Source organism: Myotis daubentonii, chromosome 3 (genome assembly GCF_963259705.1).
Source record: "Myotis daubentonii chromosome 3, mMyoDau2.1, whole genome shotgun sequence".
NCBI classification, from domain to species: Eukaryota; Metazoa; Chordata; class Mammalia; order Chiroptera; family Vespertilionidae; genus Myotis; species Myotis daubentonii.
This window is the reverse complement of record NC_081842.1, coordinates 105,271,348-105,286,471: the sequence shown is the minus strand read 5'-3', so window position 1 is coordinate 105,286,471 and position 15,124 is coordinate 105,271,348. Positions and strand designations below refer to the sequence as shown.

The following is a 15,124-nucleotide window of genomic DNA, read 5'->3' as shown; positions in this document are numbered from 1 at the left end:
GCAGTTGCAGTGGGAGCTCACTGAAGTTTAGTAAATCTTCAGATTTACCTTAATGGAACACTCATGGGGTTTCCTGAGATTAATATATATAATCTCCTAAAGTAAAAGGAGACATTCCTACACAACAATAATTCCTTGGCACTCAGAACACTAAAGAGCCAGTTTTTTGTGTTTTTTCTTTTTGTACTTTTCTTTATTAAGGTATTACATGTGTCCTATTACATATGTGTCATCCCCCCCCCCACTCATGCCCTCACCCCCTGTTGTCTGTGTCCATTGGTTATGCTTATATGCATGCATACAAGTCCTTGGTTGACCTCTCACCCTTACCTCCACCGTCCCCTACCTTCCCTCTGAGGTTTGACATTCTGATCGATGATTCTCTGTCTCTGGATCTCGTTTTATCAGCTTATGTTGTTCATTATATTCCATAAATGAGATCATGTGATATTTATTTTTCTCTGACTTAAAGAGCCAGTTTTCTAATCCTTGCTCTGCTACAGCTCATTGGTAATGGGAAAAGTAACTTCTCTAGGCCATACTTTCAACTATAAAATAAAGGGTTAATCAAGATCATTTCTAAAGTTCCTTCCACCCCTAGCTGTTTGGCTCAGTGGATAGACTAGAGCATGACTGAAGACTGAAGGGTCCCAGGTTCGATATTGGTCAAGGGCACATGCCTGAGTTGCGGGCTCGATCCCCAGTAGGGGGCGTGCAGGGGGCAGCTGATCAATGATTCTCTCATTGATATTTCAATCTCTCCCTCTCCCTTCCTCTCTGAAATCAATAAATATATATATATATATATATAAATAAAGTTCCTCCCACCTCTAAAATCAATTATTCTCATTCTCCTGTTAGAGACTTTCTCCAGTGAGGAAAGAAGAAAAACCTGTTATAACCTATTTAATGACACTGAAATCACAGTTTTAATTATTTAAATTTGCAGATTTGTTCTAATTCTGTCTGCACTGCAAAGTAGAAATTTGCACACTGGAAGTCACTGAACCTTTGATTTATTCACTGAACCTTTGTTATAAAAAGCACCTATGGAGAGCAGATGAAGGCATTTTTTTGACTAAATTATCAAATTATTTTTCAACATCACAGATGAACATTTTTAAAACAAATTACAATAAAATTATAGCAAAATACTTTTAAAAAGTGTACACTTGAATGTTATAGTAGATAACACTACTGATTTGATCTTTGTATTTTTTGTGCTGTACAGGAAATGCGAATACTAAATTTGTCACAAACTCATTTTCAGAAGAAATTGCATCCATAAAGGGACAAGTTCCTCCCTCCCTTCCTCTTTCTTTCTTTCTTTCTTTCTTTCTTTCTTTCTTTCTTTCTTTCTTTCTTTCTTTCTTTCTTTCTTTTTCTTTCTTTTTAATGAGCAACATGAAAAAAGAATTAAGAGCTTTTCTAAGAACAGAAGAGTCATGGAAACACAAGCGTTGTGTGTGGATGCTTCGCAGTCACCCCTAGGTTTCCGCAGGATACACTGAGGCAGAAAACCTTGTTTCTAGTTTCTGCTCTACCTCAGTTAGCTCTGTGAGGGCAGAAACCATTTATCAGGTTTTACCTCTCCTTTGAAATACTTATCACAATTATGGTCATCATTGTCTTTTCTCTTACTACTGGATTGCAAGATCTAAGTGTCGGGACTCCGTATTCACAGCTCTCTCTATCCAGCATGTAAGTTACTCAATATTCACTGAATGAATTTTTTAAATTAGCTGTAAAGTGAGGTAGTTGGACAGAATTTCCCATGTCCTTTCCACCTTTGATTCTAATAGATATGAACTTACTTTGGATTATCTAAGTCCAGACTGTTGAATTTTCCCCTTCAGCTTACTTTATAGCCTTTTATTGCATACCAGTACTTCTCCAAATTAGGGCATTTTTGTTTTAATTCAACTTGAAGATAAAGCAGTACAAGGATTATGTCTAGACAAGGAAGGATTCTGAGGGAGTGATATTGCACATGCTGTCGAACCCAACTCCTACCTCTTGAAGTTGTGGTTTGTGTCTAAAACAAGTAAAAAACTAGAAAGGTAAAGGCAAATCAAACTTCAGAACAATTTATAAAATTTGATGATATCCTACATTTTACAGGTGCTAACGCACAATAAGTTTGTTGAACCTCCAAGAACATAATCCAGCACAATATGGCAGTCCTTTGTACCAACAAAACTTGGTAAGAAGAATCATGAATTTTTTTATTTATCTGTAAAGGGATGCTTTGCACTCGAGTATACATATTTCTTTAATGTAAGTCAAAAGCCCATTACAGTGTATCCTGTTACAATGAAAATCTTTTACTTAATCTGGAAGCTCACTCAATTATTTTGAGCATTATATACAACTCAACAGATACAATGAAATCCTTGGCAACTCTTTGAAATGTAGCTAAATTACAAAGAGTAATTGGATAATGTAGACAACTGCAACAAAGCATTTACTCTCATACTGTGCTCAATATTAGATGACATATAAAATTCAATTGGGAGCCCGGCCAGCATGGCTCAGTGGTTGAGGGTCAACCTATGAACCAGGAGGTCACAGTTCGATTCCAGTCAGGGCACATGCCCAGGATGTGGGTTCCATCCCCAGTGGGACGCATGCAGGAGGCAGCTGATCAATGATTCTCTCTCATCATTGATGTTTCTCTCTCTCTTCCTCTCTGAAATCAATAAAGATATGCTTTTTAAAAATTCAATTAGGAAAGGGAGTTAAAAAGAACCGTGCTTCTTCCTTGAATCAGACTTGGATAAACATGAGATAAGGGTAAATCCTAGGTGGGGAAGTATTTAATTCATTGTGCTTTTATATATTTTTCTTGCTACCTATTCCCAGTTATAAACTTTAAATCCGTGCATTTGGGTACTATTTGTTTTATCTCAAGTACAACATAATACTAGGCAGTCTTTAAAATCATTTTCTATTAATTGTAAAATATACATTCAGATAAGAACTCTGGAGAGCACTTGTGATCTTGGTTTCCAGCATGCATCAATTTGGTTCAAACAAATTCTTATTAAAAAAAAAAAAAAAAAAAAGGAACTCTGTACAATCATTTTCTTTTAGAAGGCATAAAATATCCAGGGAACTTTTATTTTTAAAGAACAAATCAAATAAGCTTTCATTGACCCAAACATGCATAATCCATCCTTAATATAAAATGCACTCAATTGGAAAATTACACATGAAATACAAAGGGAATGCAACTTTACATATGTAAAATGGTTGCTAGCTATAACAATTTAACAGTCAAATTAATAGACATTGTATATTAAAAGACATCACCACCATCTTAAAGTCAATTACCTATGATACACCAAGGGAAATTCTGATATGGAATGGTTTGACTCAAAGCAAAGAATAAGGCACCTGCTATGAACTCAGAACAATAACTTTCATTTTAAAAGTTACAATAAAATAGAATTAACCAAGATACTTGTTTCAAAGAGGGAAACAAGTATAGGAGTTGACTTCCTGGGTGAGAAAGGCAGGTAACAATGAAGATAAAACCTGCTGGCCCCAGGCCAGCTGATTCTTTTCCTATTCTAGAGTAGTCAAATTCCTGACAAGCCTTACCACTCCCCTCCCACACTCTCTCCCATACCTTGGGGCATCAGAAGCTCTCTCTGAAGTTCACACTGAGTATAGACAAAGTAGCAGATTTCCCTTCTGTTCCTCTTAAAACAGCTTATTTTAAAAGAAATATCCTGAGGCAATTAAACAAAGCAAAGAAGCAGCTTTCTTTCCAATTAACAGACATCTCTCAGGTTTTTTTCATCAAGTTATGGCTAAGTATTTAAATAGCCAATACTTTCAGTTTTTAACAGTACCAGAAAACCCCAAATCTGCCTTCTTACTCCCCCTTACCATTACAATGGAAGTCTGATCCTAACCTATAAAATCATACAACAAAGGGAAAACTAAGGACTGATCCCTTATCAGTAAATCCATTTAATTCCAGATGATACATTAGTCTGATGTATCTAGAACCCCAACAATTTTAATCATAAATCTAGAAAAAACATTTCCAAACTAGGTGTAACTTTTTAGTTGTTGTGCCTTTTTGATGTTAAAAGTGCTAATAACATGCTAAGATGTCTTATGGCACATTGGGCTCAATAGTATGTCCTGATGAGGCATCCATTTTTAGTCATATTTTTCCTCTTAGACTCTGTCTACCATAGTAGACCTCTTTGATACATTAAATTCTGATGAAATCACTGGTGAGATAAACAAACCTTTCCTGACTGTACTCCACCATGATAGGTTTTAGTGAAACTGAAGTGACTAAATTACAAAATGCTCAACCAAGTTGTTTTCTTATGGCATCTCAGGTTAGTATATTCACTCATGCAAAATCCAAGGTAGTGTACCAGAAATAATATTAAAGTAAACATGGCTATAAGCATCTCCTTTTACATTAGGCGTTTAGAAGCTTTTAGAATTTCCTACGTGCTATAGATTGTGGGAAAACTAGGCTAACTGTATAGTTGTTCCATTTATAAGCACCTTATTACAGTACAGGTCCATGACCCTATATGGGAGTGTGCTTTCAATTCAAGATATTGTAATAAGTGCCTAGCTATATAAAAACCATAAGTTTCCAAATTTTAAATTAAGCTAACTACATGTACTCATTAGTTAACAAAATCTAGACCCTGTCCACACAGACTTAATCTAATTACCTATACTGTATACTGTTTTAATAACCACATTAAAAAACTTACTCTTTAATGACTGAATAAGTAGGGTCCACTATGGTAGCTTAACAATCAAATTTTATTGCTTTATTCATGTGGTGCTTTTGCAAGGCACTGTGGTATGAACTAGAAAATTTGGAATGACTTGTGAAAAAACCTTGGAATGACACATGAATGATGATATGAAAAGTCATTCTGAGGCAGGATGATTTACTGAATTGTTTTTACCCAGGGTATCAAACATCGGGAATGAGTTCAAGTTAAAATTCACAGGAGAATGGAAACATCTTAAGGTCAGTCTCTTCACATGCCCATCCTGATACTTTGAATAATCTGGAAAATTGCTGTAAAGAGAAAGAACAAATATTAAAACATGATTTGAATAAATTGGTCTGGCAAGGGGCAAATATTTATTATCACATTGCGTACCGCTCAGGAGGTTTCGCGTGTATCGCGCGCCATCTGTTAAGGACCGCTCACGAGTGTTCTCGTTTTTCACGCGCCATCTGTTATGGACCTTAGATGTCAACACACTGTCTTGTCCGCTGTGGGGCGCGGTTACAATGTTTTGTCCAGGTTCAAGCCTCAGACTAATGAAAGGACAGGGTCCTCTCACTGCCACGTGTAAGTCCCAGCTGGAGGGCAGGGCCCTCCCAAGCACAATCATAGCCAACAGCTGGGTTGTAAGCTTGAACCTATGGTCCGAACACGTAGCCCCTAAAGTACTAGAAACTTTGTTTGTTTTTGTAAATAAAAATGTTATAATTATTGAAAAACAACACCTAAAGTGCATTATGATCTGTCGTTATGATGATTTAAATAACGTGCAGTTTGCCCAATAACGTGCGGTCCCTGGCGTATGTCTTAGAGATTTCTATGCGGTACGCAATGTTAAGGTAGGGTACCCTTAAGTAACTTGCAAATATTATGTAACTTCATTGTAATAAGAAATGAAGACAGGCCTACCATAAATGTCCACTAAGTTATTTTTTAAAATCTCAGCTTCTGAGTTTTCTATTTAAATGTCCCAGAGAGTTTGACAACAACATTTCAGAAAGAACTTAAAGTACCAAAGCAAACAGGTTTTTCAAGCACCGAATTATTTTGGTTTATCACTAGATATTACATGTCCTCTGAAGGCCTGGCCTGTAACATGCATGTTTCCTCATTCTCACAAGGCTGAAATTCAATCATCTTTAGGTTATATAAATTGCTTGGCTCTTGGCCATTTATCAGGAAAGCTTCCAACTGGTAAGTTTAGGAGACAGGCAAAGTGAAATGTTTAAAAGAAACCCCAATAAAGTTAGAATGTCAGAATTTGAAATGAAGAAACATGTACTTCAATATCAACAGCTTATATAAGATAATAAATGATATTCTGTAATGCATTTGCAGAGGCAAGAATCTATAGCTAACCGCAGGCTGCCCTGATAACGAATTTTTCTACCATATGCCAAATGTTTCTTTTATTAATCTAAAACCATTTGTCACATATTAAATTGCCACGTTTCTTCTATAGTGAATCAGTTCTTCGCACTAGCTTTACCCTAAAATACACCTAGCTTTTGACATAAAGATGTTAGATTCTGGGACATGTTAAATTAAGTTAGAACATCCATATGTACATAATGTTCAAGCTTCTTTTTTTTTGCAAAGGAATTGATAATGGAATAGCAAACCATCCTATTTCCTTCTCTGAGATGTTTTCGTTTTTTGTTCTGCTCTACATTTCTTCCAGCTTGATCATTACTAAGGACCTGACGACCTCCTTTTCTAGTATCCTGTGGGCACAAGTCAAGCTGGGAGAAGTTTCTGGAGCATCACCCTCTGTGCATATGTGGGACAAGTAAATTTGTTCGGATGAAAGAGAATTATGTGGAGCGCGCGGCAGGTGGGTAGAGAACTACGCGGTTCAGACTCCCACTGAGAGGTCACCACGTCATCCTAAACCCGTCATCCCACTTCCCACCCGACGTGGCCCCCAGAGCACTTACCAGAACCACAAACGACAAAAATGAAGAGAGCCAATAACCAAGGTCCTACAGACGCCTTCTCTTCGGGAGCATTTCTCTGCAAAAAGGAAAACCCACCGTTTCAAATGCAAAAATCCACTGCGACCCAGGACTCCCACAGCGGAGTCTCTCCTCCGTTCCCGACCCGCCCAGCTCCGGCACCCCCTTCCCCAAACCCCCAATTTAGTGTCCAGCTCGCGGCCTCGGGCCCCCACAGCCGGCCGGGTCTGGGGAGGACTCGACGCGGCCCTAGACTCGGGCCTCAGCTCCGGCTGCAGCACAGAGGCGCGTCCGCTCTTTCCTTACCGAGGTCTTGGCTACGTTGCCGCGCTGGGTGATATTCTTGCTGTGCTTCTCGTTAGCCATACGGATCCGCTGTTTGGCGACCATCTTCGCGGCGCCACCACTAACCCAAACCACCCCTTGGCCTCGCTCGCTCCCCCTCGGACCGCTGCGACGCCCCGCTCCCGGTGCCGCGCCGCGGGAACCGGGAGGTTCTCAGGCGGGCGCTAGGTTGGGCCTGAGAGCTGCAAACGCGGTGCTGAGCGCAGGCGGGCGTGGGCCGCCGGCTGCCTGGGAACCTGGGAGCGCCGGCGAGCGAGGCTGGAGCGCGGGAGGACAGCAGGCCCGGAAGAGGCTCGCAACGCCGCCGCCGCCGCCGCCGCCGCCACCGGGAGCGTGGAGTGAAAGAGGAAGAAACGAAACAAGTGGACCTCGTAACCCGTCAGCTCGAACTACTTCGGTTCGGCTGCCAACGTCAGCACTGGGAGAACTCCGCCCCGCGGAAGTGCGGGCCCCACCGGCAGAAGGGGGAGAGGGAGGGTGAAGGCGGGCGCAGGGGCCCTAGCCCAGCCCTCCCAAGTTCTGTAAAAATGTGTTCCCCCCGCCCACACACCCCCCCCAGAGCTGCGCGTGCGCCTTGAGGCTCCTTCGCTGCTACAATCTCCAAACGGAAGTGAATTGGCCCCGAGGCTGGTGACCCCGGAAATACTAAATTGCGGTGCCCACGCCGGAGTGGACGTGTAGAGGCCGGGTTTGGCCCTCGTAAACTCTGACCCGAGTGCATAGTTTTCTTTTTCCGGGACGAGATGGCGCCGTCCACGCCGCTTCTAACAGGTGAGTTCTGAACCAGCAAGGGTCTGTTTCTTCAGAGCAGTTTCTTTTTTGTGTCTTTGTCCTTGGGCTTGGAGTCCGATACGGCCTTTTTCTCGTAGATTGCGAAAGAGCCGGAGGGACCTTTGGGTTTTTTCGTGTTGCGTGGCAATCGGAAGTGAAGTCCCGCCTCTGCGCTTCTGCGTTTCCTTTCCCTTTTGCTCATCCATCATTCTTTCCTGCCGTTTCAAGTTCTGCGGGATTAGAGGAAGGGTGATAACTGAAAATGCTAGTTGAGTTTGTTACCCTGGGTTTGCAATCCTAGTATTGTAGGAACCCTTATCTGTTGACAGGCTTTGTTGACCGTGTGAAATCATTTAGCTTTGTAATAAGGAAAAAATATAAACACATGGCTAAGTTCACTAGAATGACCACACAGGAAGAACACGTGAATTTAAGTAATACCAAGTTTTGTACTCCTCGCCTTGATGAAATTTGTAGGACTTAAAAGAGTGGAACTGTGGCAGTACGTGTGGTCTGGGATGGTAGCAGTGAGCATTATGGAGATAATATAGCACTGTTTGGTGTTGAAATGGTTATGAGCATTTTAGCATTAGAATATTAGAGGATTCCTGAGATTTTGAAGCTGACGCAGAGTTTATAATGTTGGAGAAGATAATAAACTTAGTCTTGGACAGTGTCAGGGAAGACTCTGGACTAGGGTAATGGCTGGGAGTCTCAAGTGAGCATCAAATAAGGAGGGGGCAATTGAGAGGGGAAAAGACGGCTTTGATTAAATCACCAGCGGCTTAATAACTTATGTAGAAGGAAAAGAAAGTCATTAAGAGACAGGATGTTTACTTTTATGGAAAAGGATTATTTCTACCTGAGACATGAAAGGAACCTTTTTAACTTCAATTCTTCTACATTTTAAGATCGACATCAAGCATGTGAAACTCAAAGGCTAACACGGGCCAAATAAAGAAGGTTTAAGTTGATGTGGGCCGCAAAAAAACCAAAAGCTTCAATTTTCATAGAAACATAGGTTTATTTCGATAGAGACATGCTGAATACAAAGGGCTGAAATAAATGAGTAATCGTTAACATAAAATAATAGAACATTTTAATAAAAATTAATATTTTTTTCTTGAACATTAACTTACCAGACACCGAATAACTGCACAAATTAATAAGTGTAACGCAAATAAACCTATTTTTCTTGTTCTCTGAAAGCGAAATATTTCCTGTTGCGCACACAAAACAAGTCAGTCCAAGACTAATGACGTGGCAATCGGCTGCTAAAATATTTGCTACTAGTATTAGTGGAGAGAAATGGTGTGCCTGCACATAAGGTGCGTAAGGGAAATAAATGCAACATGATTATAGTAATCAGTCATTAGTAAACGTTCTAGTTTATTAATAATTATGTATAACAGGATATTGTAAAAATTAAGTTAGGAAATTTTTATTAAAATGTTCCTTATATACCGTTATATTGGCTGGGCTGCAAAAATATTCATTGTGGGCTGCATGCGGCCTGCGGGCCCTGAGTCTGACAAGCTTGATCTACATCATACTACATTTTAAGATCTTTGTTATTATGTACTGTGCCCACTCACATTCAACCTGTCTACTATAGTTTATTCATCAAACATTTATCAAATACTGACTATAATTTGTTAGATAATATGCCAGGCAGATACTATTTAAAAGGCACAACTATATAATTAAACTGGAGGCCCAGTGTACAAATTCATTCACAGGTGGGGTCCCTTGGCCTGGCGGGCGATCAGGGCCGATTGGGGCCGTGGGAGGTTGGCTGGCCGGGGGGAGGGACTTCAGGAGGTTGGCTGGCCAGGAGAAGAGACCACGGGAGGTTGGCCAGTGGGACTGCAGGAGGTTGGCTGTGGGAGCACACTGACCATCAGGGGGAAGCTCCTACGTTGAGCGTCTGCCCCCTGGTGGTCAATGCGCGTCATAACGACCTATCAACTGGTCATTCGGTTGTTCAGTCGCTTAGGCTTTTATACATAGAGATTAGGTTTTTTTCCTCTAGCTTTATAAACGTAATTTGTATGCTACTCACAATTTTAGAATATTAAATGCTTAAGGGTGCATATTTCAAAGGTGTGTTAATGTAGATGCACAGAAACAATGGACAGGGATTGCTTAAGGCAAAGATAAACCTTTTACTAAAATGTTATATGTCTGGACATGACTACCCACCATGACTTCCCAGTTAGCAATTTATGATCTGATCACCCTGTGAGATTACTTTCCATAGGACTCCTCTTTTTCATCCACATGATTATATCTTTAAACACTTTTAGTATAGATATTTTAGTTAACAATAGATTCTTTTACTTCCAGAATCTTTTTAAAACTTATACTCATGGGATTTGTAGTTGTGAATAATTTAGAGATTATCCAGTAAATTGTATTAGTCATGACTTAATTGGAAATGACAAGGGGATTTTTTTTTAGAAAACTTTATGTAACCTTAAAGCTTCAGTATTGTTGCATCTAGGTATTTGCATGACTCCAAAAATCTGTTTTTCTCATCCCTGTCTCTTGATTTCTTCACAGTTAAATTCATTCTCAGGCTAACATTCTACATGATAGTTCAAGGTTTGCATTCAACCAAATCAGTAGCCCCAAAGGAAAGAGCACATTGTTGCTAGTCATAAGGCTGGCTGTCTTTAGCTTGGCTTGACTCTTGCTCATCTTTGATTCAGTCATTTTTAAATCAGATCACCAGGACCAAGTTATATTCTAACCCCTGGATAGTTTTCAAAGGAAAATTAGAGTAATCTAAAAAAGGAGGGAGGATTGGATGCCAAACAACAGTGGCCTTACATGAAACCCATACTGTCTAGTCAGCTTGCTTAGTTGAGGCCATTGAGATAATTTATTAAAAACTAGGGGCCCGGTGCACGAAATTCGTGCACTGGGTGTGTGTGTGGGGGGGGGGGGGGAGTGTCCCTCAGCCCAGCCTGCCCCCTCTCACATACTGGGAGCCCTCAGGCGTTGACCCCCATCACCCTCCAATCACAGGATCGGCCCCTTGCCCAGGCCTGACGCCTCTGACAGAGGTGTCAGGCCTGGGCAGGGGACCCTCATTTCCCCCCATCACTAGTTCTGCCCCCAGCCCCCTCCGATTGCTGGCTCTGCCCCTTGCCCAGGCCTGATGCCTCAGCCAGAGGCGTAGACCCCCATCACTCTCTGATCACCTGATCGGCCCCTTGCCCAGGCCTGACGCCTCTGCCAGAGGTGTCAGGCTTGGACAGGGGACCCCCATCTCCCCCCAATCACTGGCTCTGGCCCCCGCCCAGGCCTGAGGCCTCTGGCCCAGGAATCATGCCTGGGCAGGGGACCCCCATCTCCCTCTGATTGCTTGCTCCACCCCCCGCCCAAGCCTGACGCCTCTGACCCAGGCTTCAGGCCTGGGCAAGGGGACCATCATATCCCCCCAATCCCTGGCTCAGCCCCCCGCCCAGGCCTGATGCCTCGGCCAGAGGAGTTGACCCTCATCACCCTCCGATCACCAATCACCGGATCGGCCCCTTGACCAGGCCTGAGGCCTCCGGCAGAGGTGTCAGGCCTGGGCAGGGGACCCCCAGCTCCCCGTGGTTGCAGGCTCCGCCCCTGCCCAGGCCTAACACCTCTGGCTGAGGCGTCCGGCTCGGGCAGCGGGGACCCGCAGCTGCAGCGGCCCCGCGATCGTGGGCTCCGCTTTAGGCCCAGGCAAGGGACCCCTAGCTCCCGGGACTGCCAGCTTTGACCATGTCCAGTTCCCATCGCTGGCTCCACCCCTACTTCCTGCTATCACTGGCCAGCGCGGCAAAGGCGCCTGATTCTCCGATCATGGCTGGGGGGCCATGGCTGCCCCCCAGCTCTTAGCTCCCCCCTGGGTTTCCGATCACTGTCAGTGGCAGGGGGCTTCTTCCTGCTTTCCCTTTCACCTCCCTGCATTGTGCCTATATATGTAAATTAACCGCCATCTTGTTGGCAGTTAACTGCCAATCTTAGTTGGCAGTTAACTGCCAATCATAGTTGGCAGTTGATTTGCATATAGCCCCGATTAGCCAATGAAAAGGGTATCGTCGTACGCCAATTACCATTTTTCTCTTTTATTAGTGTAGATTAAGCCCTAATCGGTTTGGCTCAGTGGATAGAGCGTCAGCCTGCAGACTGAAGGGTCCCAGGTTCGATTCTGGTCAAGGGCATGTACATTGGTTGTGGGCACATTCCCAGTAGGGGTTGTGCAGGAGGCAGCTGATCGATGTTTCTCTCTCATTGATGTTTCTAACTCTCTCTCTCCCTCTCCCTTTCTCTCTAAATACTCAATAAAATATATTTTTTTAAAAATTAAGTCATTTTTTCAAAATTGATATATACTTCAGTGAATGTAAAGATTGAAAAAAAGTATTATTTATAATAAAAGCATAATATGCAAATTGACCGAACAGCCGAACAGCAGAATGACCATCTGACGACCATTTGGATGACCACGCTATGACACCCACTGGTGCCAGGCCAGCCAAGGCAGGTGTAATGCAATTGTTCCGGGGCCCGGCTATCACCTCATGATTGCCCTGCAGAGGGAGGTCCATGCCACCGGCCAGTGGTGCGATCAATCAACAGGGGGACTCCATGATCGCCCCAAAGAGGGAGGCCCAGGCCACAGACCAGTGGGCTGCAGCAGGTGGGCAGGGCCTACCTCTTTGGAGCGATCGATTGTGGGGCTCCCGGACTGTGAGAGGGCACAGGCTGGGCTGAGGGACACACACACACACACACACACACACACACACACACACCCCTCTCCAGTGCATGAATTTGTGCACCGGGCCTCTAGTATTATAATAATCACCATATCCCTGCCATAGGACTCTTGTTAGTTGAAGCCCAGTAGTTTTCTCATATTAACTCAGGCCTATAGCAATAAATTGTACGTGAGTATCTGGAAAGGATAGTACGTTTTAAAAATATGTATGTACAATATTTAATATAATTATTTTTAAATAGTTATTTTTTTGTGAAAGTCTGGCACTTATTTGCTTAATGAAAAAAACTTTTTAAATTCTAGGTTTTTCTTTTTAATTGGATTATCACCACATTCCCTTTGATTGAAAAGGGAAATCATTAAAAATAAGAAATCATATCAAGTCTCAATACATTATTAAGGTAGCTCCACATTCTATTCACTGTTTCATTCAGTTACTTCTAATTATTGAAGAATTTGTTTTGAATTTATATTTTTGCTTTTGTTAACTTGTAATACAGTTTATATTCTGTTATGATCCTTGATTTTGTGTTTCTTCTAATAAACTTTGTATATCTGTTTATTTAAATTTGTGTAAAAAGTTACTCAAACTGATTAAATCCAGTAAAGTATTTTTAGTGGTACCAAAATCTCTTGCAGTACTTTCTCGTAGTTATACTTCTATGAAGGGGGGTGTGAAGTAAAATACTTGTTTTGAATAATGTTTATATGTATGAACAAAACTGGAACAACTCAATATGATTTTTGTGATGGTTTCAGTGGATAATTAGCCCCCCTAAAATAGATATATCTATCTTAAAGCATCATGTACAAAGAAGGTTGTCTAATTTAATGAGTACTTTTGTCTCATGGAATATGTTCTTTAGTACAAAAATCTTGGTCTATTCAATTTTTTATTTTAACTTAAAATTTTTGAAGAATGTTGCAAAACTTATAGTTTAATTTCTTGTATTGTGAACAAACAGTTACCCCAAAAGATAGGCTTTTTATGGACCCTTTATTTTGATATAATTTAAGTATAAGAAGTTACAAAAACAGTTGAATAGAGTTTCCATGGACCCTTCACCTAGTTTTCCCCAATGAAGTCTTATATAATCATAGTACGTTATCAAAACCAAAAAATTGACAATAGCACAGCAGTATTTACTAAACTACAGTCTTTGTTTGAATTTCACCAGTTTGTGTATATGTGTGTATAGTCTAAGAAAATTTATCATGTGTAGATTGATGTAATCACCACTGTCAGAATATAGAACTGCTCCATCACCACAAAGAAAATACCAACCTTTTATGTAACACCTGCTTCAAACTCTAACCCTTGGCAACCACTGATTTGTCTTCTGTTATGATACTCTTGTCCATTTCAAGAGTGTTACATAAATGGAATCATAGCACATGTAACCTTTGGATTTTTGTTTTTAAAGTGTTCATTATGTCAAATGGGAATATGTGCGTGTTAAAAAGCAGTTGATTAGTTTGACTCAAGATTTTCACTTCTCCAGAAACATACTGAAACCAGGAATTGTAAACCATATGAGACTGAATGCTAATTGAGCAGGAAAGACATGACCCGTTTCACACTGACTTCTCTGTCAAGTGTTGCCTTGTAAGATTTGGATTAATCTACATGAAAGACTGTGGGTTAGGTGGGATTTCCACCCCCCCCCCCATTTCTGTCTTAGTCCATTTGGGCTCCTATAATAAAAGATCACAGGCTTATAAATAATAGAAATTTGTTTCTCACAGTCTAGAGACCAGGGAGTTCAAGATAAAGGCACCTGTAGATACAGTGTCTACAGGAGCACTCATGTCCTGTTTTCTCTGTGTCCTCAAATGGCAGGAGAGGCAGGGGACCTCCCTGGAGTCTCTTTTATAAGGACACTTACGTTACCTCACAAAGGTCTCACCTCTAGATGCGATTGAATTAGGCATTAAATTGCAACATATGAATTTGAGGGATGGAGAACACAAGCATTTAGCCTGGCAACTCCTTTGGGGTCTTTTGCCTATCTTAGTTTGGGGTGTAGGTATGAAATAAGAATTTAGAAAAGGAAAGAAAGCCTTGTTTCAAAAAACCCTGAAATTTCAGTTTTCCCCAGGTAAGCATTGTGGTCACTGATAATGGTAATACAAGTATGAGGACCAAGGTCACTAATTACAAGTGCCATGAGAACATAAGCCAAGTTGGGCAAAGCTTTTTTCTTTTTCTTTTTTGCCAGTCACCACAAGCATATGGGGTCAGCAGTTAAGTCAATAAAACATGGTTTGATTATATCACCATACTAGAGGCCCGGTGCACAAAAATTTGTGCACTCGGGGGGGGGGTCCCTCAGCCCGGCCTGTGCCCTCTTGCAGTCTGGGACCCCTCGGGGGATGACCACCTGCTGCCCTAGGCCTGCTCCCCGGGGGATTGGCCCTAAGCTGGCAATCAGACATCCCTCTGGCAGCCCAGCCCGGCAGCCCTCGGGGGATGTCCACTTGCCAGCGGGGAGCAGACCTAAGCTGCA

General features: G+C 41.8%; 2 protein-coding genes across 6 annotated transcripts in view; one reads left to right on the top strand and one right to left on the bottom strand.

Moving 5' to 3' along the window:
* Positions 1-3,077: 3,077 nt before the first annotated feature.
* SERP1 (stress associated endoplasmic reticulum protein 1) lies at positions 3,078-7,563 on the bottom strand. Its single transcript, XM_059688146.1, has 3 exons — positions 7,046-7,563; positions 6,722-6,797; positions 3,078-5,071 (listed from the first exon to the last, which is right to left on the bottom strand). Exons 1-3 carry the CDS (start codon positions 7,127-7,129, stop codon positions 5,031-5,033), a joined length of 201 nt encoding a protein of 66 aa, XP_059544129.1. The 5' UTR covers positions 7,130-7,563; the 3' UTR covers positions 3,078-5,030.
* A 134-nt stretch (positions 7,564-7,697) lies between these two features.
* Positions 7,698-15,124, top strand: part of EIF2A (eukaryotic translation initiation factor 2A) — a 55,468-nt gene continuing 48,041 nt past the window's right edge. For 3 of the 5 annotated variants that reach the window (XM_059688145.1, XM_059688143.1, XM_059688140.1), the window contains exon 1: positions 7,699-7,855. Coding sequence is in view for 3 of the 5 variants with exons in the window: in XM_059688140.1 (XP_059544123.1) it covers positions 7,828-7,855 (28 nt within the window). In the remaining 2 variants the exon portion in view is untranslated. Of the gene's footprint in view, positions 7,856-15,124 lie in introns of all 5 variants that reach the window. The other 2 variants (XM_059688142.1, XM_059688144.1) reach the window with 2 other exon arrangements.

Excerpts from the sequence above, each read along its gene's own strand:
- SERP1 (XM_059688146.1), bottom strand. The coding sequence starts at position 7,129 with ATGGTCGCCAAACAGCGGATCCGTATGGCTAACGAGAAGCACAGCAAG. Across the intron at positions 6,798-7,045 it reads GCAACGTAGCCAAGACCTCG|AGAAATGCTCCCGAAGAGAA; the intron begins GTAAGGAAAGAG and ends TCCTTTTTGCAG. Across the intron at positions 5,072-6,721 it reads TTTTGTCGTTTGTGGTTCTG|CAATTTTCCAGATTATTCAA; the intron begins GTAAGTGCTCTG and ends TTCTCTTTACAG.